Below are 26,867 nucleotides of genomic sequence, written 5' to 3'. Positions count from 1 at the left end.
GGCCTGTAGTCTAGTGCCCGGAAGCAGACAAGTCCATTGTGAAGGTCAGGACACGGGGGTGGGCGCTGTGGTAACAGCTACGTCAGGGTCGGGGGGCAAAGGAGGGACCACTGCAGGGAGGAATATGAGGCCCAACGTGGAGCCTGGGACGGAAATAATTTAGTGCATTTTGCTTTCTCCGTTAATTAAATAGACACCAAACCTCCATGCAATCCAAATCCCACTTTATTTAAAAATTAAAATACCCTTTTTATGCAAAGATGCAAATTTCTATGGTTCTCAGTAGAGTTTTCATCCTTGGATTCTGGATTTGAGGCTACCTCAGCTGTTTTAAATTATCTTTCTATAATATAACATATCTCTTCTTCCGAGTCTGGCGAAAAGCATAATAAATATCAGCCACCAGTTACTACGTGGCCCAAGTGTGCCAGACATTTTATTTGTGTCTCGTCCACTCTTACAATGCCTTGAGGTAGGATCATCATGCTTATTTCACAGATGAGGGAACAGAGCCTTTGAAAGGTCGCTCTGTCAAGATCACATGGAGTAAGCATCACACCACTTCTACACCTGCCTTTGGGTTAAGTATGTAGGTTGGGACTGTTCCAACAACATGTCTACACCCAAAGGAGGCTTATCAACTAAGACCCACTGGCTTATCAATTTGAGCTGTTTTCAAGGTTACTCGAGCCTTATACTCCCTCTTTTCTTCCTCCCTCCCCAATTAGAGTCCCTCTTCTGACCATTCTCACTGAAGAAGTGCTACTATTAAGAGCCAGGAACTCCTTATCTTAGGTGACATTGGGGCTGTTCGGTTGCGAGGCATGGGAGTGTTTCTAGAAGCTGAGAACTGTAACAAATATTTGATTCCCAACAACACATACACACAGGCATCCCGTGAGGTCTCTCTGCACTGCAAGTTTCCTTCTCTCTTAAAAAGTTTTCTTAAAGATGAGTGCCCATCCCCCGCCCCCATAGATCAGTGCCCTGATGAGCCTGATGAGAAGGAGATCCAGCCAGGGCACTTAGTCATGAGCCAATCACATCTTCTCCCTACCTTTGCTCTCTGTCCCATTCCTCATGCTCTACTTTCCAGAGACTATGTCCTCACTGCAAGATGTGGTTAAACACTGGCCTCAGGCAGGTGTCTCCACGGCCTTGGGGACTTCACATTTTCCTTTATGTGCTGAGTGGAAGCATTCTATCTCAACGCCGTTGTTTCCATACATTCCCCAGACCCACTCCTCTCCCCTTTCCCACCTGGCCACTATTTCAGAAATACTGCTTAGCATCTGAGGACTGAATGGTCTATGAATTATTTTACAGTTTGAATTAAAGTAGTATTCTTGGTGTCATTTTTTAATGTCCTCAAGACCAATCTTCCCCAAACAAACTGGGTACTGCACTGAATGGTAAAGCTGTTTTATTACTAACCCAATTCTAAAAATACCAAACAGTGGAGGTCTGATGTTGTCTCTTTGAAACAGGATAAAATGTGATCAGTTGATAAACCACGGCAAAGTCTTTCAGAAATTTCTATCCTTGCCCTCTTATTCTCAAATTTATAAAACAATTTGTAAAAAGCCAAGGATTCAGTCTTCCCTTTTTGTACTATTTGAGCCAGATCGTGCCTATGAACACTTGCTTCTAAAACTAGACACTAAAAAAGATGACTTAAGACCCACTAGCTTATCAATTACAATTTAGTTCTTCCTCTGTTTAGGTTAACTTCGTTTAGCACAGTAAAATGTTATGATGAGACCTGGTCCTAGCTTCAGGCAAACAGAGCTGGCCACATACACAGTGCTTTCATCCAAAGGCTGAAACTTTAGTAGGATGACTGTGTAACTCCCCTGTTCTAAGAAAACGATTTTGCAGCCAGGATGGCCAGAAACGTCAAATGGCAACTTTTCTGCTTCGAGGTAATTTCCCAGGAATTTGAGAGGCAATCTTTTACTTTTGACTTTCAAAGAGAACCTGGGCTTGAAAGGCACAGTTGCATCTAAAATTGATCAGCTATCAACAACCCACTGAAGTTCCTTGGGAGGGAGGGAAAGTAGTTGAGACACCTAGACATCTGGACTGAACTATCTAGTGCACTTTCCAGGTTGTAAATTTTCTGGCCCAAAAGACTATTTGAAAATAACTTTTTACCAAAGAAGTAGATATTTTTATTAGCTGAAGTACTAAAGAATTTTTGATTACTGTGATATGAAACACTACAGCTATAAGACTTACTAACATCTAGTCTTCAAGGCAATGTGCATTTATGAAAATAAAATTTAAAAAAACGTAAGTCCTGAAAACATAGATTTTAAATTATGGTGGAAGAGAACCTTATTACATATACTGCTCTAAAACATATTCAAATAAAGCAGAGAATTTGATAAATATCAATATACTATGGTTGAGACTGAAATGGTTTTGTCACCTGGAAATTTATCACATTTGTCGATCTACTTAAACAGAAAACATTTGAACAAAAAGGACACACACACACTCAAACACACGTTTTTACTGAAAACTATTTGAGGAACAGCCTAGAATCCTTTATATTTCAATCTCTAAATTTTGATCTTTTTACATATTTATTCTGAAATAAAGTCTAAGACATTAACAGTACACAGAATTTTAAAATAAACTGCATATGGTTAGAAAAATATGCATCAAGAGCATAGATATATTTCATAAGAAAATAAAACTATGTACAAACATCACTTCTGCTCATTAGTGCTGATCTTGACTTGTTTGATTTTTATAATTAAGCACCACCATAAATCACAAAGCTTCGAGAGAAAGGTGATCGCAAAACTCTTTAACCTCCCTCTTGCCCCAATGTTTCATTTTCCAGTTTCAGTGGAAAGTTCCCTCACTCCCTGGTTAGAAAGTGCATTTAAAATTGTCCAGAGTTTGGGAGGGTCCTCACAATTGTGCTGTTGTTCCCAGTGCAGGAGGAGTTCCTCTTTCCTTCCCAGAGTCTGTGCACAAAGGATGCAGTGAAGGCCCGACTGGGACCGAAGGAGAACGGGGTGGGGGCCGGGACACTCAGGGCCCTGGGGCTCTTCCCCTGGCTCCCTTGGTCCCGGCTGGCCGCCTTCATTTTTCCTGAGTATTTCCACGCCACTCTGGTGATGAAGGTCGAGCTGCTTTTTCAGTTTAGGCAGTGCCTGTAAGTGCTCGTCAGAGGGACAGTGCGCGGCCAGTTCTCTTCTGGCAGGAAGCTGTCTCCAGTGAGGGTCAGCATGCTTAACCAGTTCTTCCTGGGCTCCTTTACTTCCTGGTGAGACCTCCTCTTGTAGTCTGCCCTGAATTTCCTCTCCGTGAACATAAAGCAAATGAAACTTGATTTCAGCGAAAGACTGAGCAGTGATCTGACAGCGGCCACATTTGATTTGTAACTTGACTTCGTCTGCCTGGTTTAGAAGGAGGTCTTCTTCCAGGTTTGACTTGTTTTCCCTGAAAAAGGGGAAAAGAGCCTACATAAGATATCGTGGAAAACACAATTGGAACTTTTCCTTTCAGCTCTTAGGCTTCAGGGATCTAAAACACACCCAGTGATGGGAAGTTCAGAGGATGGGGTCAACAGAGAGGGCATGGGACGCAAAGGCCACGGGGAACACCAACTTGCACTCCTGCTTAGGGCCACACATTTCTCAAGCTAGCATGGTCCATTTAGTAAAAGAGTGTTTCCCTTTATGCATCTCCCCAGAGAAGCTAACTATTCTTTGGTTGCCACAGGAACAGGTGTAATCACCATGCGAGTCTGGGTGCGAGTAAAGCACTGCAGGAACACACTGGGTTGGGTTGAAGGTAACTGCCCCACACCATCCACTGCTGCCCTCCCTAACCTTGAGCACCGGACGCAGTCTAGACATTTTACCTAAAAATCAAAATGCGCTACAGGAAAACAATTAGGAAGTGACATTTCTTTAGAAAAACAGAGAAACTCCAGAAAAGCCAGGAAGAAATAGGACAGGCACCCCTTATTTATAATGAACATGACAGAGTAAGCCAAAATTGAATAGAAAGTATTTAGAACAATTAGGACAATTAAGAACGACAAGGGACAGAGAATCTAAAGTGTTGGAAAATGTTTAATTTTCATGATGCTGATGAGAATCCATTTCAGTGAAACTCCCTCTGTCATCTGGTGGAAAGGACAGAGTGAGGGCATTTCCCTGGTTTACTTATTGCTCTAGGACCTGCCTGCCAGGCTTTGCGAGTACTTCGCTTGTTTATTTATATGCTAGGTAGCAGTGCCTGCATAAGGGAATGACACAGGAAAAAGTGAATCTGGCCTTATGGGAAAAAGAAGGCAAATGCAGAGGGTCAGGTCTGGGCACCTTAGGGCATGGTCAACGCAGCAGACCCACGCTGAGTCCCCACCATGGGTCACACCATGTTCTGGGGCAAATGATGCTGATTAGACAAAAATTCTGTGGACATGATTTTGGGGAAAATTACTTGTAAAGAGTACTGGAAACTATATACAATATTTACAATTTCATATTTCAGACGCAAAAATAATCTGTCACCCAATTGTCCCCAGCATACCTCACACTGGCATTTGTGCCCTGGCTTGCAGGGGTTAGAGTAATTAAAAATTATGACTGATCAGAAACCAGAGAAATGAGATCATTCTTCACAGAACTAGTGGGAAGAGGGAGCTAGCTTATGAAATCTTAATCTGAGGGATGTTTTTACAAACTCATCTTTTTGAATATGAAATCTTACTCTTTTCCCCAAATCTAAACAGACTTCTTTGCCAGGCTGACATTCCATTAGCACTCACCTCTCCACTGAGCCCTCCAGCCCTCGCACATTCACATCTCTGTTCTTTGGCACGTCCCCTGGCTGCGGTTCACTGGGGGAGGGCTCGGTGCTGATGACAACTCTATGCACTTCTTTTAGATGGCCAAAATAGACTCTGACGTGACCAAACACTTTTGCACAAAATTCACAGCACACGAGTTTCTTCAGCCGGTTCTCACTGTGATGGAGTTTCATGTGTGTGCTCAGGCTGCCAGAACGTACGTACGCCTTGCGACAAATCCGACAACTGTAAGGGCGTCTGTTGGTGTGTGTATTCATGTGGTCTCGAAGGTGCTGTTTGAACTGGAAGTGGTGGTTACAGACGTGGCACCTGTGCCAAGGCTTCTTAATGCCAGAGAATCCACTGCGGAACACAGAGCCGGCCTTAGGGGAAGGGCTGTCATCCTGCTTACAGCCGAGATATTTAGGAGTGAGTGAATTATTTAACAAAACGTCCAGTCCTGTTCTGCTGAGCGTTTGGGATTCCAACGTAGCTGCAGGAGAAGCCAGGGGAGCCAGAGCAGGCATGACAATGACAGGTTTAGGCATAATGCTACGGTATTTTTTCATAGTCCCAGGTTTTTGATCTCTGGATTCTTGGGGATCGTTTTTTACTCTTTCTTTACCATCTTTACACTTATTAATGATACCCTTCCTCCTTTTTCCCTGAAGTGCCAAAATTTCATCTGGTACCTTTCGTTTTCTTCCTCTTCTCTTTGCTGCCCCACTGCTGAGTTTTGTTCTGTGGTTGAGATCGAGTTTGGTGGCCAGAAAAAAGGCACTTTCACAAGGACTCTGCTTCAACTCTGCCTGTGGAACAACTATCTTGTTGGCCATTTTGGGGGCTGCATTCAAGCCTTCTGCAATGGAAGCTGTCTTATCACAGTCTGCCCTGAGCCCAGGGAAAGAAAAATCTGCGGTGCTCACATCTGATTCACTTTTGTAAACCTCCGTTGTCTTCATTCTTGAGTAGGGTAAGATTGGCAATTTCCCTTTGGGGACTGAAGAGATCAACTGAACTGCATTGCCAAAAATGGCTGGTGATAAATTGGTCATGGCTTTTGCAAGATCAACTTGTTCTTTCAGTTTTTCACTGGCAACAGCAGAAGGTTTACTGGATGTTTTCTTGTTTGCAAAATTTGCTTTCCCTGAAACCTTTGTGAGGCCCTGCTTGGCTGAGGGCTCCTCTTGTGTGGACAATGTTGGGGTAGCAGGAGGGTTCGGATCTCCATGGTCGTTGGTCCCTGGAGGTTGAGAGTCCCCGTGGCCACCTCCGTTGGTCAGCGCAGCCGTGCTGACGATGGCTGGGGCGTGGTCTAGTGCTGGCACTGGCTTGGACTGACTGTGCTCGTGCGGTGGTTCAGGACGGTCAGGTGGGGAAGGGGGCGCTTGGGTTTGGGCAGGAGGTTTGTTACAGCCACTCTCAGAGGAGCTCAGAATGGGTTTTTTTCTTGATCCTTTGTTATTTCTTGGGGGTTGGTATCGAGGAATAGGCAGTTTAAGGTTTTCAGGAAGGGGCAGTCTGGGTTTCTGGATTGGCTGAGCTGAGGCAACATGCGGCAAAGCAACAAGAGAAAACGTCCCCTCCTGGCCAGAAACCTGCATTAGAGCATAATTCTGGGTGGGCATCCCCAGGGGCTTAGAGCTGATGGAAGGTCCTGGATTCACCTGATCAGAGAGTGACGGCGAATGGCATGACAGCACTCTGGATGTTACAACTTTGGGCACAATTTTTGGTGCGATGGTCCTAAACTGACTCTTATTCTGCAAACCTTTCCCACCCTGAATTGTTCCGGAAGGGATGTTTGATTCACCTGCAATGACAACACAATATAAAAAGTCACTATAGTGTAACTGTCCTGTTGTTGAGAGTGCAGATAAGCATCTTATCATTTACTCTGCCTAGAAGGCATTCCTGGACCCACCCCTACTCTTCTGGGCAAACGCCCCTGCTCCTCAAGACCCAGCCTGAAGGTCAACTCCCATCCACCTTCCCAGAGAGTGATTATTATATAACATTTACTATTTTCCATAATAATTTATCTATTTATGTATCTCTACGACTACACACAGAGCTTCTTGAGAGCTGGGACTCTGTCCTTCTCCTTGTATTCCGCAAGTTCATCCTCTCCATTTACCTAATTCCGGTTCATCTTGACAGGCCAGGGCCACCCTACTTCTTTCCTGATCTCCTGTGCTGCAAAGTCTCTCCTCTGGTCACCCCCTCTGGTATGTTCTGCTGTGTATTTTATTTATTTTGTGTACATGTCTTGTTTTCCCCATTACACTTAAGCTTTGAGAGAGTGAAGCCTATATTTAATTGCTCTTGATATTTTCCACTGTATCTTCAGTGTGGAACAAATGTTTCTTGTATCAAACTCATTTTTCACTCCATTTCAGGTTATACCATCTGACCCACTGGCAGTGCAGTGAGTTTTGCACAGTGGATGAATTCCAGACTGAATGCTAGCTGGGTGCTTTTCCCATGTGACTTGTGAATTTCTCCTCCCACCTTTCAAACTGTTTATGTGCACTTTTGCAATTAAGTCACCAGTATTAAAAAAGCTGAGGTGACACCTTAAAAAAATGTTGAAGAAAAACAAAAAGATACAAAGTGATAAGTAAAGATACAGAGACAACAAATAAAAAAATACATGAATCACACAAAAAGCCGCTTCTAAGACACTAACAGGCACAATTTAAACTGACAGAATAACACTTCTTACTCCCCAGATTTATTAGGCTGAACGCAGAGCAGTTACAACGACTCTAAGAGAACAATTAAGGACACATTTCAGTGCACTGCTTCTAAGGACTGAATCATCTATTTTATTCCCTGAGGCCTCCAGGTCATAAGGCCTGGCTGAAGAAAAGCTTCCCATTTCTAAGTACCTCATATTAGTCAAACTTCACTTCCACTCCTGTTTACTAGGTACCTGCACTATTCTAGGGATTGGCTATTGCAGGCCCACAATCCCTTTTCTGAAACCCTGAGGCCAGACGTGTTTTAGAATTTACACTTTCAAGTTTTAGAAAAGTGATAATAAGCTGCATACACCAAATGTTATGTAACACCCAGCAGACTCTGCAGAGCACCCATTACTAAACCTATTACTACTTCTGTAGCAAAGTATATGGGTATCCACAACAAGTGGGACAAATGAAGACTTTTAAACAGTCTTACTTCAGTTTAGATTTTGCCTCTGAATGAGTTTTGGTACCCAACTTGTGATAAAATTTTCTGTTTTCAGAGCTTTTTAAATTTTGGAGTTGTAGGTAGGGGACTGAAGTACTATTTGTTTAGGGGATGGATATCAAGGATACAAAGATGAACAGACACAATTTCTACCTCAGGTAGCAGACAATCTGGTGAAACTAACAACTAAAAAATTTTTTTAAATCAACCTTGATTTTCATGTCTACAATTAGTGAACTAACAATTTTAGCAGAAAGTTGATTCTTTCAGCAGAAATGATACTCTGCAAATATACAAATAAGTAGCATATAGGAATAAGGTTGAAATGTATACTGACCAACTTATTTTAGAAAGTAATCATTGTCTGGTGAAGAAAAAGTATGTTAAAGACATATTTCACATGGCAGCTTGCATTAGAGGAAGAAGAAAAAAGACTAGTGCTCTGGTCTGGGAAAATCAGATAAGGATAATTATGTAATCTATGTTCCTTTTCAGCTTTGCTACCATGAAGTTCAAGGGTAAACTGATTGGTCAATCACCTCGCAATAGTCACCTAAATGGATCTGCTACATTTGCTTCTTCCTACACAATTTAATTGTTAGTTCTATTTTTCACAGTCTTTAAATTTAAATGTCTTTCATTTTAAGCCTCATCTTCTCATGTTTTTGGAACAATACTGAAGTAAGTTGTGAATAAATATATTAAATCAGGATTGAGAGAGTTTGCAGAAAGCTTAAAATTATGGGTAGCTTTCGGTTACCTAGAAACACGGCTTATTAAATAATTACATTAACAACAATAATGGTCTTGGCATCTACACAATAGATTGGGTGTGAGGAAGGAAGAGAAGAGAAAACATTGGGTCATTTATATCTAGTTCACACTCCTAATTGATTGAGACAAAATATTTATAGCAAGAAGAGCTGGAAGAAAGGCTATTTTGTCCTTAATCAGTCATATATCCTCTTGAAATAATATGTGACAACAACACATCACAGCACAAGACATATCACCTCACTCGTCTGCTCAGACCTGTCCAACGGCTCTTCATCTCAGAGCCAAAGCCAAAGTCCCTGCAACGGCCTAAAAGGCCTCACGCATCCAGCCCCCACCGGCTCCCCTCCAGCCGTGGCGGCCTCTCTGCTGTTCCTTAACTGCGCCACACATCCATTCTTCAGTCTGCACTTGCTGCTCTCCCTGCCCGACACTCCTGCTCTAGATGAATCCCCAGTACTTGTTGAAGCATTTTCTTCGCGTTTTGCTCAAATGGCCTCTTCTCAATGAGCTCTTCTCTGACTGCCTTATTTAAAACTCTACTGCCATTCTGAACTCCCTACCCCTCTTTCCTGTTTTAATTTTCTCTAGCACACTTGCTCCATCTACAGATTATACTGTGGTCTGCCGTCTTCCCTCACTGGAGTGAATTCCTTGAGGGTAGGGAGTTTCTCTGTTTCGTCAGAGCCTAGAACAGTGTTGGGCATGTGGTAGGAATTTAATAATTATTTGCTGAATTTGTAAGTGGTAATAAAGTGATCAATGGCTGAAATAAAGACTTTACAGATAGAGCTTAGAAAATTTTCTAAAAAATGAAAAGAAGAACCCAACAATTTAAAAGCAAACTTGAACATTTCCAAATTTTGAAAATTAAAAAGAAATAGTAGATATATCTCTGGAACATTATTATTTTTTTTTTGCAATTTATTTTGCCCACTGCCAGAATAAGGCAATGGGTTGGCATATGATAAAACCCTTCAAGATAAAGGGGATAGGTGAGGCCAACCGACTGAGCATCTGAGGAAATAATGAGAGAGAACAGTAAATCATGCTGCTGAGGTACAAACTAAAATAGTCCACGAGGCAAGCAAGCTCTGAAGAAGAAATTACTTTAAAGAAAACAGACTTACAGAGAGGAAGAAAGAGGGGGATTAGAGTGAAGAGAAGAGGAACAACTAGAAATGGAAAAACTGAACCTGTGAGGCAGCGAATGGTCACGTCAACATGAAGAAGAGCAGCTGAAGCGACAACCAGTGGTCAAGGTCACCTCACAGTCTCCAAAGACTTCAGTTGGGAAGGGGCTTCCTATTTTTTTATGACCAAGTATCAGAAACAGTTAAGGTTTCCAGAAATGAAATTAGATATACTTTATAGAGCCACTCCAAAAGGGAGTGGGCTAATTATGATGCATTTAAAGGTAACGTGCTTCGATTGATCTTCAAAAGTTTCTACATTATAGTGGAAATAAAATCACACAGGAAGAGCAATGACGTTCAAAGGAAAAGGAGGCCGACTGTGGTCCAGGAGCAAAGGAATCTCTTTGGGTAACTAGCTGTCCCAGCAAGGGAGAACACTGATCAGTGAGCAGCCTGGGGAAACGACAGAGACCTAGATGACAGGTGTGGAGCCTGCCAAACAGACTCAGTTCTCAAGTTTCCTGCAATTTAAAGAAGTGGATACTGGGGTAGAAAAGTTTATCAGTTGGCTTCATGATCAATAATCACAAGCTAATCACAAGAAATCTGCAGGGTGAAAAGGCCTTAGAGGGTAAATTTAACTTACTCAGGCTTGCTTGGATCTACTGGGAAGTACATACAAGGGTCATGGCCTCTGTGAAGGTGGTATTGAGTCCCATTTCCCACAATCATTAAGGATTATGAAAATTAATAAAAGGAAACCTCATTTAAATGGAGTTGGGAGGCCAGAAAGGGGAGCTCTAATGCAGTACCATTCGAGGTCCATTACAGGAAAGAGAGTCAATTACAGACCCCAACAAAAAGAAATCGTCAACAGGAAGAAATGTGCATCATCAATTACAGACCCCAACAGGAAGAAATGTGCATTACATCCCAAACAGAAATGACTACCCCAGCAAATCAGCCAATGAGAAACCATCACCACCCTGAACTCTTGCTTTTCTCCAATGGACTTTCATTCAAAACAACCCCTCCCAATTTCCTCCCTTTTCCCTATGAAATAACGTTCCTCTCCTTCAATTGCTGACTTGACTATGGCTTTTGCTATAGCATGCAGGTCCCGAACTGCAATTCTTTGATTTTCCCCAAATAAACTCATTTTGCAGTTAAAATAATTGGCCACTTTGGGTTTATTTTTAACAAGATGAAGTGATAGGGAATGATGCTGATGTGTTAGAAGAAATGCAAGGCAGGAGAAAGAAGGCAAGGCCACAAAAATAGAAGAAAAAAATACCAATAGGAATTATTTAAATGTCCAGCAACAGGGTACTAATAAAATAATCATCTAACCATCACGTAATATTATGCAGCAGTAGAGAAGAAGAATGAGTTACACCAATATGGAACACTCTCCAAGATGCGACATTTATAGTATGCTATCACTTGGATTTAAAAAAAATAGTGAGATACACACACAAATATATTCCTGTATATGTACAGAATATCTCTTAAAGGAAACAAAAGAAACTAGTATTAGTGGTGGTCTTTGGGGTAGGCACACTGGGGGGCACTAAAAAGTCAGGATGGGCAAAGTGCTCACTTTCCACTGAATACTCTCTGTGCCTGGCACACAGGAGGTGCTTATAAATATTTGTTGAATGAATAAAAGGAAAATGAAAGTTTCCTTTTTGAATCTGCTTTTAAAAGAAGTTTCTTTTGAGATATCTGTGATGGGTAAGTGTGTGTCTATGCATAAATGACTGTGTCTCGATTATACACAGAGAAGGTCTCATGTTTTCTTTGCCTACTTAATGACAAGAATTGCTAATGATAAGGGAAGTAATCTAATAATCTGACAGGTAGTGAGTAACTACCCCCAAAGTGAAGCACCGAGAAGCATTAGAGCTCATTGCTTCCCAAGGACAACTGGAGTCCTGAGAATTACTCCTCCAAACACGTGGCTCTTTAAGGATAAAACAAGGCAATTTGCAATAAAGGTCACTTATGCCAGAATAACTACAGGTTTTTTTATTTTTAAAGTAGTTTGAACAATAGGAGCCTTAGAGAAGCTGAAAATGCCATTAAGTTTTGAAAACACTAAGATGGTATGATTGTAGGAAGTCGTTCTTGGCAGTGTAGCTACGACAGCGGTTGACCCCACTACACATTTACACGGCCTTTCACAGATGGTGTGATCTAAAAGCCCTCACCTGTCACCTACTAAATTACAGATCTAATAGAACTGTGCACTAAATAGTAAGTAGAAATTTCCACTGACATACATAATTTGTGGAAATCCTGCGAAATTACCCATAACACAGTTAAAGGGACTCACAGGACTCTTCAGGCACTAAACATGGACTTTTATTAACTGAAAACATAAAAGCCTCACTCAGTAAAATTAATTTTGCACAATTATACAACGTGAATACTTAGGATTTTAAATGTGGGCTGTTTTTAATATGTTAAGCATATTAAAAATAACTATTTTGAAAAGTGACATTTACAGTTGGTGAGAAATTGATCTAACTGTGGATTAAAGGGAAACTAGGAGGTATGGAGTACTTATTACGGTCTAGAATCTGTGCCAGGTCTTTTAGTTGAACTCTCACACAAACTCTGCAAATAAATATTATTGTTCCCCTTTCACAGATTAAGAAAAATGAGGCTTGAGGAAGTGAAGTAATGTGCCCAAGTCCACCAACCCAGATCTGTCCCATTCCAATTTGAAGAAATAACCTTTCTCTCTTTCATTCTCCCCTCAAAAGGGGGAAAATTATAATACAAAATGGCCCTAATGAACTCCAAAATATGACATTATCTCTGAATTTTAAGGAGAAAAAAAGAAAACCTGAAACAGAAATGGCTTGTCATATCCCAAAACTTCGATTACCATTAAATGATACTTTCTTTCTGAAAGCCCGCTTATTAGAGAGAATTCATGAAAAATTAAGTCATTTGAAGGTGAACGCAGATTTTCAAAGTTGAATTTGCCACTTACTATCCATAGGATTCTGACAAATCCAATAAGGTTGCCAGATATTTGTTTAGAGAAAGTGCAATGTGCTATCTTCTCAATCACCAGCAAAAAATTTGACCTGATGGATATCAGTTGCACGTTAGAGGCAGCAGAGGGACGACTCTGAGGGCTAAATAGTACTAAGTGCCTGCACCTAAGCCAACTTGATCCAACTGTTTCACAACACAGCCAGCATAGACAATATCAAGAGACAAGTACATGCGGCAGGCAATTCTCTAGATGGATGCAAACAACTCACTTCCTGATTCCCAAGGGTAGAACCAAGGCCTACTTCGTTGCTTCTGAACAAAGCTGTTCCTGCTCGTCCCTTTGTTGGCTTGGGCACAGTTGCATTATTCCATCTGCTGGGACCCACAGGCCTACTGCTAAGCATGGAGTAGAGAGCAGGTAGGGAAAGAGAGAGACTGTCCCTGCTCTTGAAACAGGCTCCCTGGATCCAGGCTCAGAACAAAAGTGCTGCCAAGTCTTAGCCACAAAAGAGCCAAAATTTTTAGCCGTTATTTAGGTTTTAATTTTATTAAACTGAAAAACCCTAGTTTCAATTTTATTTGTTGGCATCCTTGTTCTCCCTCCCACTTGGCTTTCAAATAATAAATTCCAGTTTGGGTTCAAACTGTTTCCCAAGATGGTCTCTGGTTAAAACAAATATAGTAAAACCCTGGAGAAGTCTGAGATAAAAGAAATGCCTCATAACACAAGGGAGCTCAACTTAATTTTGTTGAAAAACCTATAAACACATTTAGCCACTGCCTACCCTCTCCCCAGGGCACCGTCCAGGCTCTGCAGCAGCAGAATCAACAGGAATTTATTGAGCGTTGAGTGTACAGGCTGCACTGTAAAATGTGCTGGCAATAGATACAAGTGTGCTTTTGTTTCTAAGGACTCAGTAAGCCAAATATCATTTCTATTCCCCATATATGTAACACTAAGACCTCCTTAAGTCATTATTATATCTAGGACCCAAATTTCAGGAAATCTGACACTATGCAAAGGAAATAAACACATTCCCAATTGGATATCGTGTATCCTGAGTCTAGTTTTGTCCATTCTCCTTGGCACACTTGTCCTGCTCTGCTGAACTACGCTCTTAGCTAACTCCCTCCCCTGCCCTCCTATAACAACACCAGTGATATCCAGGCACCTTCCATTCAGCATAGGCCTGTGACAGCTGTCTTGCCAAAGGGTGAATTCATCTCCCAGTTTAGCAAGAAAGGGAATTCTTGCTTTCTGAGCACCAGAGCTTCTTTATTTCCTAGCACCTATCAATAATGTTTCTTAAACATTATTCCAAGGATAAGGAATATTTTATATCAGGTACTATGCAAAATATTTTACATGCATTATCTCATTTAATCCCCACAATAACCTGAGTTAGGAATTACTGTTATGTACATTTTACAGATAAAGATTTTGAAGCTGGTAAGTAACAGAGCAGGAACTCAAACCTCGATCCATTTGACTCCAACGGCTCTTCCCACCTCTACATGCTGACTGTAAGCTATTCCGCATGGTTATGGCCACTATCATAGTCTCTAGTGGAAAGAGCATGGGTTTTGGGGTTCAGACAGAGGTGGTTTCAACTCCTGGTTCTGTCTTGTGGCTTGGGAAAGACACTCTTTGAGCCTAAATGTTCTCATTCATGAAATGGGCATAACAGTATCTGGCTACAAAGGTCACTGTCAGGATTCAATGAAAAATGTACCCATGAAGGTGCCAGGGTGGTGCCTACCACAAGTTAGATGCTCAGCAGACATTAGTTTTCCACTTTCATTTGGCAAAAGTATGAGGTTCTTGACATTTGGTGAGGAAAAAACCCACCAAAATCTTGAATGCTAATCATATGGATAGTACTGAATCCTTAAACTGGTGTTTCTTTTTTGAGAGGTAAATGAATGTAAGAGGGAAGAAGTGGCTATTACTTGTGAATAAGGGTCCCGATAAAACTGTAAAGCATTTTCCTTTCGTGCCTCTCTCCTGCCATCCACTTTGGCAGTTCAACCTTTCCTATAGCTGATCCATCCTATCAGGCTCTCTTATTCCCCTGCCCCAATTTTTCCATCTCGGTTGACAAAGTGCTAATCAGATGAACAATTCTAGTGTATAGGAGTTAACGTGCATTTTAAAGAGCTGTATTTTATGGGGACACTTTTCCCTGCTTTTGTTTATATTGAGTATTGATGCTAATTGTTGTTCTCAAACCTAGCAGGGAAGAAAGCACATCCCCTAGTAGACTGTTCAGGGGGTAGGGGTAAGCCCAGGTCTCAGTGGCCCTGTAGGAATGGGGCCTGGAGTGGGACTAGGGACGCCAATTATCTCTCCAGAGGACAGTGAGAGCAATGGCCATGTGATTTCTCAATTCAGGAGGGAAAATGTGTGGACTCTCACAGAGGGTAGGGGCAGGACAACCCAAATTTTGAAAGCACTTTCTTGTAGATTTCAGTATTTTGTGGAGAAAATCAGTAAAATAGTTCAAGATAGCTTGAGTATAGAAAGAAAAGTTTGGTACTGAAAGAGAAACTATAGCCCATAAAACTGAACAAATTAGATATGTAAATATAAAGTGAGAGGGAACAAGCATTCTTTATGGAAGAATTTAAAAGCCAATTACCTAAAATATTAATGGCAATAAAAGAAAGAAAACAACACAATGTGGTTTGTTAAATCCAAGTAACTAACTATTCTTTTTGAGCCAGATAATGTCGCAAATGAAAATAAAATTTAAAAATCTTTATCATTTAAAATACATTTTAATAATCTTATTTCAATGAATTTCCCCTTCATTTTAATTAATCCTCCTTTTATCAGTCCTTATTTCTGGGAGGAATTCTATTTAATTTCAAGTGCTTCCAATGAAAAACAGTTGAAAACGACATGAAATATTTTTATTGCTAATACATTTAGAAAGATGAAGTTATCCTTTTGTAAAGAAAAAACTGTAACATGCACAAGATTTTATTCATTATTATAAAACAGTCAATTTTGTATCTTTACCCAAATCTAAGAATGACTGAGTAGCACAAAAATTTAACTAAGAGCTAATGATCTACAGGGGGCACAAAGCAAGACAAATGGAAAGTTCTGAAATGCTTTATTAACTTTATCCTCCCATTATTCATTTTGTAGTTAACGTTACTAGAATTGTTAATATTCAGGTGAGTCACATAGCTGGAATTTAGAAGAGCTTGTTAACTGAACTTCATCAGGGTAAAAGTAGTGAATCACTTCATTTGACGTCCTATTGCCCATAACAAATACCTGTGCACACTGTCTTTCCAGGAGAGTCTGACATTTTCTGTTTCAGCTGCTTCTCAGGACTGGTGAGCACGGAAACATCTCCTGCAAGAGAGCTGTAGTAAGCTGCACAAATGTCTCAGAGCAAGAAATCTTCTACCAACAAATTAAAAACGGGCTCCTCCTTTTTTAATCTTATATTTCAATATCAGAACAGTTAAGTATCTGGGATGACTAACAAGATGACAGTTGGTGAAGAAAACCTTTTCCTTAGTGGCATAAACAGATAAGGTTTCAGCATCAGAATGTGCAGTCAGTTGGAACAATTAAACTAGGACACACACACAAGGTTGGAAGGTTCTTGCCTTTGGTCAAAACAGCATGATTATGAAACTCAAGTGGTAAAGACCACAATGTTTCGAAACAGCATAGTTAGGAGCAAGGGACTAGAATCACAAAGATATTCTTATTTTTATACTATAATTTCAAAAGTAGATTTACTTTATTTATATAGAACGGGCATTTTTGAGTGTGTAAAGTACAATTTAAAAAATGAAATAATTGTTCCACTGCTTTATAGTATAGTTTTACAGATGCTTTATCTTCACTTCTGATTTATCTTCAACTCACAGTGATTTATAACATTTTTTGCTGCAAGTTTTTCTGTACCTCAGCTTTTATGTCAAATAGTTCATGATTTGTAAGTACAAATGCACAGGACCACATATTCCTTTGTTATGTCAATAATTATTCTCTGAAACTCCTGCTTGGTAAATCTTGACTGTTACTTATCTCTTTAATCAAGGCACACCTTACCCTAACATAGAGAGACCACCTACAATACTGACACTTGGAAGAAAATAAACAAAAAGAAAATGAAGCGCCAGGCACTGACTGGGACTGAGGTAATCAGATTTGTGGTAGTTACCTTCGCGAGGTTGACCAGATTCGGCTGTATGTGAGTTAACTGGCACACACAGAATCTGAGGGACAGCCAGTGTAATGGATGCTGACCTGACTACCACAAAGAGTGAAGTCATCAGAGTTTGAAAGCTGTGGACCACTCTGGATTCCTTTTCTTTTGAATTCTGCCTGGCTTCTCCTCCATTAATACTTTTATTGTACTTTGGATGACAACTTCAAAACCTGGTTGAAGGAAGCATTTACTCTCATCTACACGTTAGGAGTATGTAAGATTAACTCCCCATTTTCGCTGAAGAGATGGAGTGATCAGGCAGTCCATCTGCCTTCGTTCCATCTCTTTTCCTCAAGGCCATGCATTTTTGCACGTGTGCACTTAAGGAGATACTCCTGGTTTCAGAGCTGGCTTCACGGCTGATCATCCATGGACACCCAAGCATATTGTGGGCTCACACCACTGCTGTCTTCCTACAGCACTTACCTCGACTGGGCTCCACCCTGTGCTTCCCACTCCCACGGCCTGCTGCCTAGTGCAGGAGAAATCCCACCACTGTGAACACTGGATGACACTACACATTTAAGGTTTCCGGTCTCCGACTGCAGACCTATTCCACAATCTGTTTCTTGTCCCTAACAGACTCCCCTCACTTCCTCACTGGAGCTAGCCCAGGTTTCTCCTACTGCTCTTGAGGTACTCTCTCTCTACCCTACCCTCACCTTAACCCATGGCTCTCTCTCTCTTGTCAATGACTTTTGGCACTGACTTTGCAATGGACTGAATATTTGTGTCCCCTCAACATTCATATGTTAAAAGCCTAACCCCCAGTGTAATGGTATTAGGAGGTGGGGTCTTTGTTAGGTGATTAGGTCACGATGGTGGAGCCTCATGAATGAGATGAGTGTCCTTATAAAAGGGACTCCAGAGAAGTCTCTCACCCTCTTTCTGCCATATGAGGATACAATGAGAGATGGCAGTCTGCAACCCAGAAGGGGGCTCTCAGCAGAACCTGATCATGCTGGCACCCTAATCTTGAGCTTTCAGCCTCCCAAACTTGAGAAATAAATTTCTGTTGTTTGTAAGCCACTGTCTATGGTACTTTGTTATAGCAGCCTGAAGTGACTAAGACTTCGCGGAGAAAAGAGAGGTCATCAAGTGGGAACTCATTCACCATTCCTTCTTTCTACTTTTAAACTCTCTTCTCTAATTATACAACACAAATAATTTTACTTTTTCTGGGGTAGGGGGAAAGGAGGGGGAAGCACTATCACTCTAAATATACAACTCATCCACCTCAAGTCCTGAAACATTAAAATGTGAAAAAATATGCATCTTAGAGTAAGGCAATGAAGTATTCCCAACCCTGTTCTGGACCCCACACTACTGCCTCAGGGATCCTGTACCATAGGCGAGCTCCCCAGCGATTAGGGAGGCCCTCCTTGTCTCTTCCCACTAGAATGTAAGCTCCAAGAAAGCAGGGGCTTGTTTTGTCCACTGCCAGGACCCCAGCCCCTAGATCAGTGTCTGGTACATGCAGTTGTACAATATGTTTACTAAATGAGTGAACTATCAACTTTCAACTGGATTGCTTTGTTTTCTCCCTTGCTTTTGCTGCCCCCAAACACACAAAAAAAAACAACAATAAAGAGTCCTTGGGCTCGATCTCCTTTTCAAGTTATTGCCCTACCTCCTTTCTTTTCTTCATGAGAAAATTTATTGTAGGTAGTCCCTGTTTCTGCTCATCAACTCCTATTCTTTCCTCAAACCCCTCAATTCTTAAATTCCATTATGAAGTACTAAAATGTCCCTCCGTCAGGAGTCAGATTTGGTGCTTAACCTATTATCTCACTGAATCCTCCACCAGCGCCTGATATTAACATCTCTAGTCCACAGACGTGGAAACTGAATTATTTCTTGCAAGGTCACAAAGCTGGTAAGTGAAAGTTGGATCTGAACCCAGGTCTGTCTGGCACCAAGGCTGTTCTCTTTCCATTCCAACACACTGAACTCTCTAAGATGCTTTGCAGTTATTCTATTTATATGTCAGTCTCCTCCAATGGCAGGTGAGTACCACATAATCCATCTCTATGTTGAGAAAATGAACATCTTTTTGACTAATCTTTTCCAATCAGAGAGTGTAACTGTCAGGGAGAGAGAGCCTCCTTCTTTTTTTTTAACAGGAATCTGTAGCATGGTTGCTGGAGAGGTAATTAATGAAATTTACACAGAGTGAGTCCCTTCCTAATACCCTGGTGCTTGCAAGCCAGGCTGCTTCCATGAGTGGCCTTTGGCAGAGCTTCTGCTGAACAAATCAGGCTTTATGCCAAATGTAACTTTTTTAAAGCAACAATTACACAACAAATTTAATAACACTTATAAGTACTGACAAAGTAGTTTTTCTATGATGAACAAAAGTGAAGGAAAAAAATCATTACTGAGGTCTTTTATAATTTTAGATATAATATAAATTTCCTAGATATATTTGAATCCCATACTGCTTCTAAAACTGAGGTCATTGGAGAACACTAGGACTGAATGAGGAAGGCTACAAATGCTGAAAGAATTTCTAAATTCCTCATGTGGCAAGTCCTGCCCTTTAGTAAACTTGATAAAAGATCAGTGCTGTGGCATACTTTTCGGATCTGAGGAATTTTCCTTTTTTGGGTGGTGGGGAAGGCAGTTCCTCAGGGAAAACAAGACAAACCGCATTACATACAAGAAAGAGAGCAGGGCTTTGGTTCTTCCATTTACCACTGGAATGAGCCTGAGCAAGATGATCCTTTTGGCCTTTGCTTCCTCCCTTTAGCAAGACAGGATTACACTAGATCACTTCTCAAAGCATGGTCTGCAAACTCTGGGGAGGGTCCCAACACGCTATGTTTATATGAGTATTAAGATGTCATTCACCTTTTACACCGTGTTGACCTTTACACATGTTGCACTGATGGGGCAAAAGAGACCCTGGGTACAAGTGCTCTGGCACCTTAGCCTGAATGGAGCCAGTGACAGCAGTTGTATTCTTCACCACCACACTCTCTCAGTAGAACAACAAAACAGCAGTACAAAGTTTTAATTTTATTCAACCTTGATGCTTCCATGCCTCTTGAAGATTCTGTGTGATGAAATGGCTCATACTGGTCGAGCATTTCTGCCACACACTGAGTGTGACAGCTGCCTTGAGGAAAGCACTTGTGCGGCTGTTTGAGTTGCAGAGCTGAACTAGCTGCTTTTTTCATGGAATCCCATTTTTATTTGAAAGAACATCTGACAAACATATGCTGAAAGAACATATTCAGACTTGGGTACCTGGCAGACATTTTCTCAAAAGTGAACGAACAGAGCCTGTCATTGCAAGAAAAAACATCTGACAGGAACCGTGGCCAATGATAAAAGTCATTCTTTCAAACTGCCATTAGAACTTTGGAAAACTTGAATCCATCACCAGGAGCTTGAAGCTTTTCCAAGGCTTAATGGTTTTTCAGGTGAGACTGGTGGTTACATTAACAAATATGATTTTAAAAATAGTGTGTAAAATGATGTATATAGAAGATCTGCAGAGCTCAGTGAACTAATGTTTTCTAAATGTCCAACGCCTGACTTGACATGGATGGGTAAAAGACTCATTTGAGTGTGAGACAGATCAAAATGTAATAGGATACAAAAAGTACACTGGCATGATTTCAAATTTCACATTACAACTAAACTTTAAGAACTTACCTGACTCGTTTAAAGTCAGTTATAGTTATCTGACACGTTTTGGTGTAGTATCAAAGAAAAATATCCACAATTGTCTGAAAAGGCTATTAATATATTCCCTCCCTTCCCAGCCACTGTAAAGCTGGATTTTCCTCAAATACTTCAACATAAACAACATATAACAACATACTGAATGCAGGACCAGATATGAGACTCCAACTGTTTTCATGAAGCCAGACTTGAAAGATATTTGCAAAAAACATAAGTCAATGTCAGTCTTTTCACTAATTTTTTGTTTTGGAAAATATAGCCAATTACATAAAATATGTTATTTATGTTAAGCTTTAATGAGCTTACTATTGCTATTTTAAAATGAATTCACAAATATATATTTTTTCAGTTTATAATCTCGAATATGGTAAATACCAATAGATATAACTGACATAAACAAATGTTCTTTAGAGTCTTCAATAATTAAGAGATATTTTCTATATTAATTGTGTTACAGAAAATTTCCACAGAAATTTAAAATCTTATTTTAAACTGAGGAATGTTTTACATGTACTAGCAGAGTTCAGTGTTTAAAGAAATCATGTAAATCCTTTACATCAATGAAGAATACTTTTCCATGATAGTCACTTATTAATTTCTTTTTTTTTACTTGATCAAACAAGTTTTTCTTTATTTTTTAATTTTTATTATTTTTTTATTGAAGTAACTGGTTTATACTGCTATATAAATTTCAGGTGTACATCATTTATTTTGACTTCTGTATACACTGCATTGTGTTCCCCACCAAAAGTTTAGTTGCTATCCGTCACCATACATATGTGCCCCTTTACCCCTTTTGCCCTCCTCCCACTCCCTTCCCCTCTGGTAACCACCAATCTGTTCTCCTTATCTGTGTGCTTGTTTATCTTCCACATATGAGAGAAATCATATGGTATTTGTCTTTCTCTGTTTGACTTATTTCACTTAGAATAATAGCTTCAAGGTCCATCCATGTTGTCACAAATGGCAAGATTTCATCTTTTTTATGGCTGAGTAGTATTCCATTGTATATATATACCACATCTTCTTTATCCATCTGTTGATGGGCAGTTGGGTTGTTTACAAGTCTTGCCTATTGTGAATAATGCTGCAATGAACATAGGGGTGCATATATCTTTTTCAATTACTTTTTTGGTGTACTTTGGATAAATACCCAGAAGTGGAATAGCTGGATCATATGGTAGTTCTATTTTTAATTTTTTGAGGAATCCCCATATTATTTTCCATAGTGGCTGCACCAATCTACATTCTCACCAGCAGTCTATTAGGGTTCCCTTTTCTCCACATTTTTTCCTACACCTATTTCTTGCATTTTCAATAACAGCTATTTTGTTGGGCACAAGGTGATATCTCATTGTGGTTTCGATTTGCATTTCCCTAATACTTAGTGATGGTGAACATGTTTTCATGTGCCTCTTGGCCATCTGTATGTCTTCTCTGAAAAAATGTCTATTCAGATTCTCTTCTCATTTTTTTAATGGGTTTTTTTTTTTTTGTTATTGAGTTGTATGAGTTTTATATATTTTAGATATGAACCCCTTATCAGATACATGATTTGCAAATATCTTCTCACAACTGTTAGGTTGTCTTTTTGTTTTGTTGATGGTTTCTTTTTCTATGCAGAAGCTTTTTAGTTTGATGTAGTCCCATTTGTTTATTTTTTCTTTTGTTTCCCTTGCCGGAGGAGACATATCCAAAAAGATATTGCTAAGACTGATGTCAAAGAGTGTACTGCCTATGTTTTCTTCTAAGACTTTTATGGTTTTAGGTCTTACATTCAAGTCTTTAATCCACTTTGGGTTAGTTTTTATGTATGGTTTAAGATAGTGGTCTACTTTCGTTCTTTTGCATGTGCCTGTCCAGTTTTCCCAACACCATTTATTGAAAAGATTTTCCTTTCTCCATTGTATGTTCTTGGCTTCTTTGTTGAAAATTAGCTGTCCATAAATGTGTGGGTTTATTTCTGGGCTCTCAATTGTGTTCCACCGATCTGTGTGTCTGTTTTTTTGTCAGTATCATCCTGTTTCGATTACTATAGCTTTGTAGTACACTTTGAAATCAGGGAATGTGATACCTCCAGCTTTGTTCTTTTTTCTCAGAATGGTTTTGGATATTCAGGGTCTTTTGTCGTTTCACATAAATTTTAGGATTCTTCTATTTCCATGAAAAATAGCATTGGGATTTTGATAGGGATTGCATTGAATCTGCAGATTGCTTTAGGTAATATGGACATTTTAACTATGTTTATTCTTCCAATCCATGAGCATGGACTATCTTTCCATTTCTTTGTGTCTTCGATTTCTTTCAACGTCTTATACCTTTCAGTGTACAGGTCTTTCACCTCCTTGGTTAAATTTATTCCTAGATATTTTACTCTTTTTGTTGCAGTTGTAAATGAGATTGTATTTTTGATTTCTCTTTCTGCTAGTTTCTTGTTAGTGTATAGAAACATAACTAACTTTTGTATGTGGATTTTGTACCCTGCAACTTTACTGTACTTGTTTATTATTTCTAATAGTTGTTTGGTGGATTCTTTAGTAGAGTTTTCTATATATAAAATCACGTCATCCGCAAATAGTGACAGTTTTACTTCTTCCTTTCCAATTTGGATACCTTTTATTTCTTTTTCTTCCCTAATTGCTCTGGCTAGGACTTCCAATACTATGTTGAATAAGAGTGGCGAGAGTGGGCATCCTTGTCTTGTTCCTGTTCTTTGAGGGATAGCTTTCAGCTTTTCATCACTGAGTATGAGGTTAGCTGTGGGTTTGTCATATATGGCCTTATTATGTTGAGGTACCTTCCTTCTATACACATTTTATCATAAATGGATGCTGAATCTTGTCAAATGCTTTCTCTGCATCTATTGAGATGATCATGCAATTTTTATTCATTTTTTAATGTGGTGTATCACATTGATTGATTTGTGGATGTTGAACCATCCCTGCATCCCTGAAATAAATCCCACTCGATCGTGGTGTATAATCCTTTTAATGTACTGTTATATTCAATTTGCTAATATTTTGTTGAGGATTTCTGCATCTATGTTCTTCAGCAATATTGGCCTGTAATTTTCTTTTTTTGTGCTGTACTTGTCTGATTTTGGTATCAGGGTAATGCTGGCCTCATAAAAGGAGTTAAGAAGCATCTCCTCCTCTTCAACTTTTTGGAAGAGTTTCTGAAGGATAGGTATTAAATGTTTGAATGTTTGGTAGACCAGGCAAGTCTGTCTGGTCCTGGACTTCGATTTTTTGGGAGGTTTTTGATTTTGTTTCAATCTCCTTACTAGTGATCAGTCTATTCAGGTTCTTGATTTCTTCCTGATTCAGTTTTGGGAGGTTGTATGATTCTAAGAATTATCCATTCCATTTATCCATTCTAGGTTATCCAATTTGTTGGCATATAGCTTTTCACAGTATTCTCTTATAATCCTTTGTATTTCTGTGGTATCTGTTATAATTTCTCCTCTTTTGTTTCTGATTTTATTTGAGCCTTCTCTCTTTTTCTTAGTGAGTCCAGCTAAAGGTTTGTCAATTTTTTTTATCTTTTCAATCAGCTCTTAGTTTCACTGATCTTTCCTATTGTCTTTTTAGTCTCTCTTTCCTTTATTTCTGCTCTCTGATTTTTATTGTTTCCTTCCTTCCACTGACTTTGGGCTTCATTTGTTCTTCTTTTTCTAGTTCCTTTAGGTGTAATGTTAGATTTTTTATTTGAGATTTTTCTTGTTTCTTGAGGTAGGGCTGTATTGCTATAAACTTCCCTCTTAGTATTGCTTTTGCTGCATTTCATAGACTTTGGTATGTTGTGTTTTCATTTTCATTTGTCTCCATGTATTTTTTTATTTCTCTTTTGATTTCTTCACTGATCCAATAGTTGTTTAGTAGCATGTTGTTTAGTCTCCACATATTCGTTACTTTTTCAGCTTTCTTCTTGTAGTTGATTTCTAGTTTCATACCATTGTGTTCAGAGAAGATGCTTCATATGATTTCAATCTTCTTATATGTATTGAGACTTATTTTGCTTCCCAACATATGGTCTATCTTTGAGAATCTTCCATGTGCACTTGAGAAGAGTATGTATTCTGCTGCTTTTGGATAGAATGTTCTATATATATCTATTAAATCTATCTGGTCTAATGTTTCATTTAAGGCCCAAGTTTTCTTGTTGATTTCTGTCTAGATGATCTATCCATTGATGTAAGTGGGGTATTAAAGTTCTCTACTGTTACTGTCTTGCTGTCAATTTCTCCCTTTAGATCTCTTAATAATTGTTTTATATACTTTGGTGCTCCTACGTTAGGTGCATATATATTAGTAAATGCCATGTCTTATTGATGGATTGTCCCCTTTATCAGTAAATAATGTCCATCTTTGTCTTTTGTTATGTATTTTTGGTTTGAAGTCTATTTTGTCTGATATAAGTATGGCTATACCTGCTTTCTTTTGGTTGCCATCTGCTTGGAGTAATCATCTTCTATCCCTTCACTTTGAGCCTATGTTTGTTTTTAGACTGAGATGGGTCTCCTGGAGGTAGCATATTGTTAGGTCTTGTTTTTTAATCCATCCAGCCATTCTGTGTCTTTTGATTGGTGAATTCAATCCATTTACATTTAGAGTGATTATTGATATATGAGGACTTAGTACTGCCGTTTTATCTTTTGTTTTCTGGCTCTGTATTTCTTGATCTATATTTCTATTGTTGCTTTTTGCTTGCGTTTCTGTCTGTCCTTTCAGTTTGGTGGTTTTCTGTGATGTGTTTCTCAGTTTCCTCTTTATTTATGTTTTGTGACTCTGCTCTGAATTTTTGTGTTGTGGTTACCATGAGGTTTGTATATAAGGTCTCACAGATGAGATAGTCATTTTTCTGCTGATAGCATCTTATCTTCACTTGCCAATGCAGGTTCTGTCCTTTTCCTCTTCTATGTTGTTACAAATTATCGCTTTTTGTTTTGTGAGTTCATTATCAAATTGAAGTGGTTATAGTTTTTTTTTTTTTTTTTGTGAGGAAGGTCAGCCCTGAGCTAACATCCATGACAATCCTCCTCTTTTTGCTGAGGAAGACTGGCTCTGAGCTGACATCTATTGCCAATCCTTCTCCTTTTTTATCCCTTTTTCTCCTCAAAGCCCTAGTAGATAGTTGTATGTCATAGTTGCACATCCTTCTAGTTGCTGTATGTGCAACGCTGCCTCAGCATGGCTGGACAAGTGCTGTGTCGGTGTGTACCCCGGATCCAAACCCAGGCCGCCAGTAGCGGAGTGTGTGCACTTAACTGCTAAGCCATGGGGCCGGCCCCAGAAGTGGTTATAGTTTTTAATGCTTCCTTTCCTTTTAACTCTTATGTTATAATTAGGTGTTTACTAACTTATTCTGATATAGAGTTGCAATTTTCTGATTCTGTATGTCTCTTTATCACCTTGCTTAAAGCTTTGTATACCTTTGCCTTTTCGTTTCAGGTAGGAGAGCTCTTTTCAACATTTTGTGTAAGACACATCTAATGGTGATAAACTCCCTCTGCTTTTATTTGTCTGGGAAAGCCTTTATTTCTCCTTCATGTTGGAAAGATAACTTTGCTAGATTAAGTATTCTTGGCTAACAGTTTTTATCTTTCAATATTTTGAATATATCATTCCACTCTCTATTGGCCTATAGAGTTTCTGCTGAGAAATCCGCTGATAGCCTAATGGGGGTTCCCTTGTAGGTTATTGTTTTTTTTACCCTGATTGCTTTAATATTCTTTTTTTGTCATTGACTTTTGAGAGTTTTAATATAAAGTATCTGGGAGGTCTTTTTGTGTTGAGATAATTAGGTGTTCTATTAGCTTCATGTGTTGTATATCCAATTCCTTCTCCAGGTTTGGGAAGTTCTCAGCTATTATTTCTTTAAATAAGCTCTCTACTCCCTTCTCCCTCTCTTTGTCTTCTGGGATACCCATTATCCTTATGTTGCTTTTTCTAATGGAGTTGGATATTTCTTGTAGAATGTTTTCATTTTAAAAAAAATCTTAGTTCTCTCTCC

General features: G+C 39.5%; 1 protein-coding gene across 9 annotated transcripts in view; it reads right to left on the bottom strand.

Annotated features, from left to right (window-relative positions):
* Nucleotides 1–207: 207 nt before the first annotated feature.
* Nucleotides 208–26,867, bottom strand: part of ZNF438 (zinc finger protein 438) — a 195,934-nt gene continuing 169,274 nt past the window's right edge. For 7 of the 9 annotated variants that reach the window (XM_087420653.1, XM_087420657.1, XM_014783562.2 and 4 more), the window contains 3 exons: nucleotides 16,214–16,294; nucleotides 4,793–6,626; nucleotides 208–3,456 (listed from right to left, as the gene is read on the bottom strand). In XM_087420653.1, the coding sequence (XP_087276779.1) occupies nucleotides 2,841–3,456; nucleotides 4,793–6,626; nucleotides 16,214–16,294 (2,531 nt within the window). In that variant the 3' untranslated portion in view covers nucleotides 208–2,840. Of the gene's footprint in view, nucleotides 3,457–4,792; nucleotides 6,627–16,213; nucleotides 16,306–26,867 lie in introns of all 9 variants that reach the window. The other 2 variants (XM_087420658.1, XM_087420659.1) reach the window with 1 other exon arrangement.

Source organism: Ceratotherium simum, chromosome 32, assembly GCF_057802395.1.
Source record: "Ceratotherium simum simum isolate JZ-2026a chromosome 32, ASM5780239v1, whole genome shotgun sequence".
Lineage (NCBI taxonomy): Eukaryota > Metazoa > Chordata > Mammalia > Perissodactyla > Rhinocerotidae > Ceratotherium > Ceratotherium simum.
This window is presented reverse-complemented; position numbering and strand designations above follow the sequence as displayed.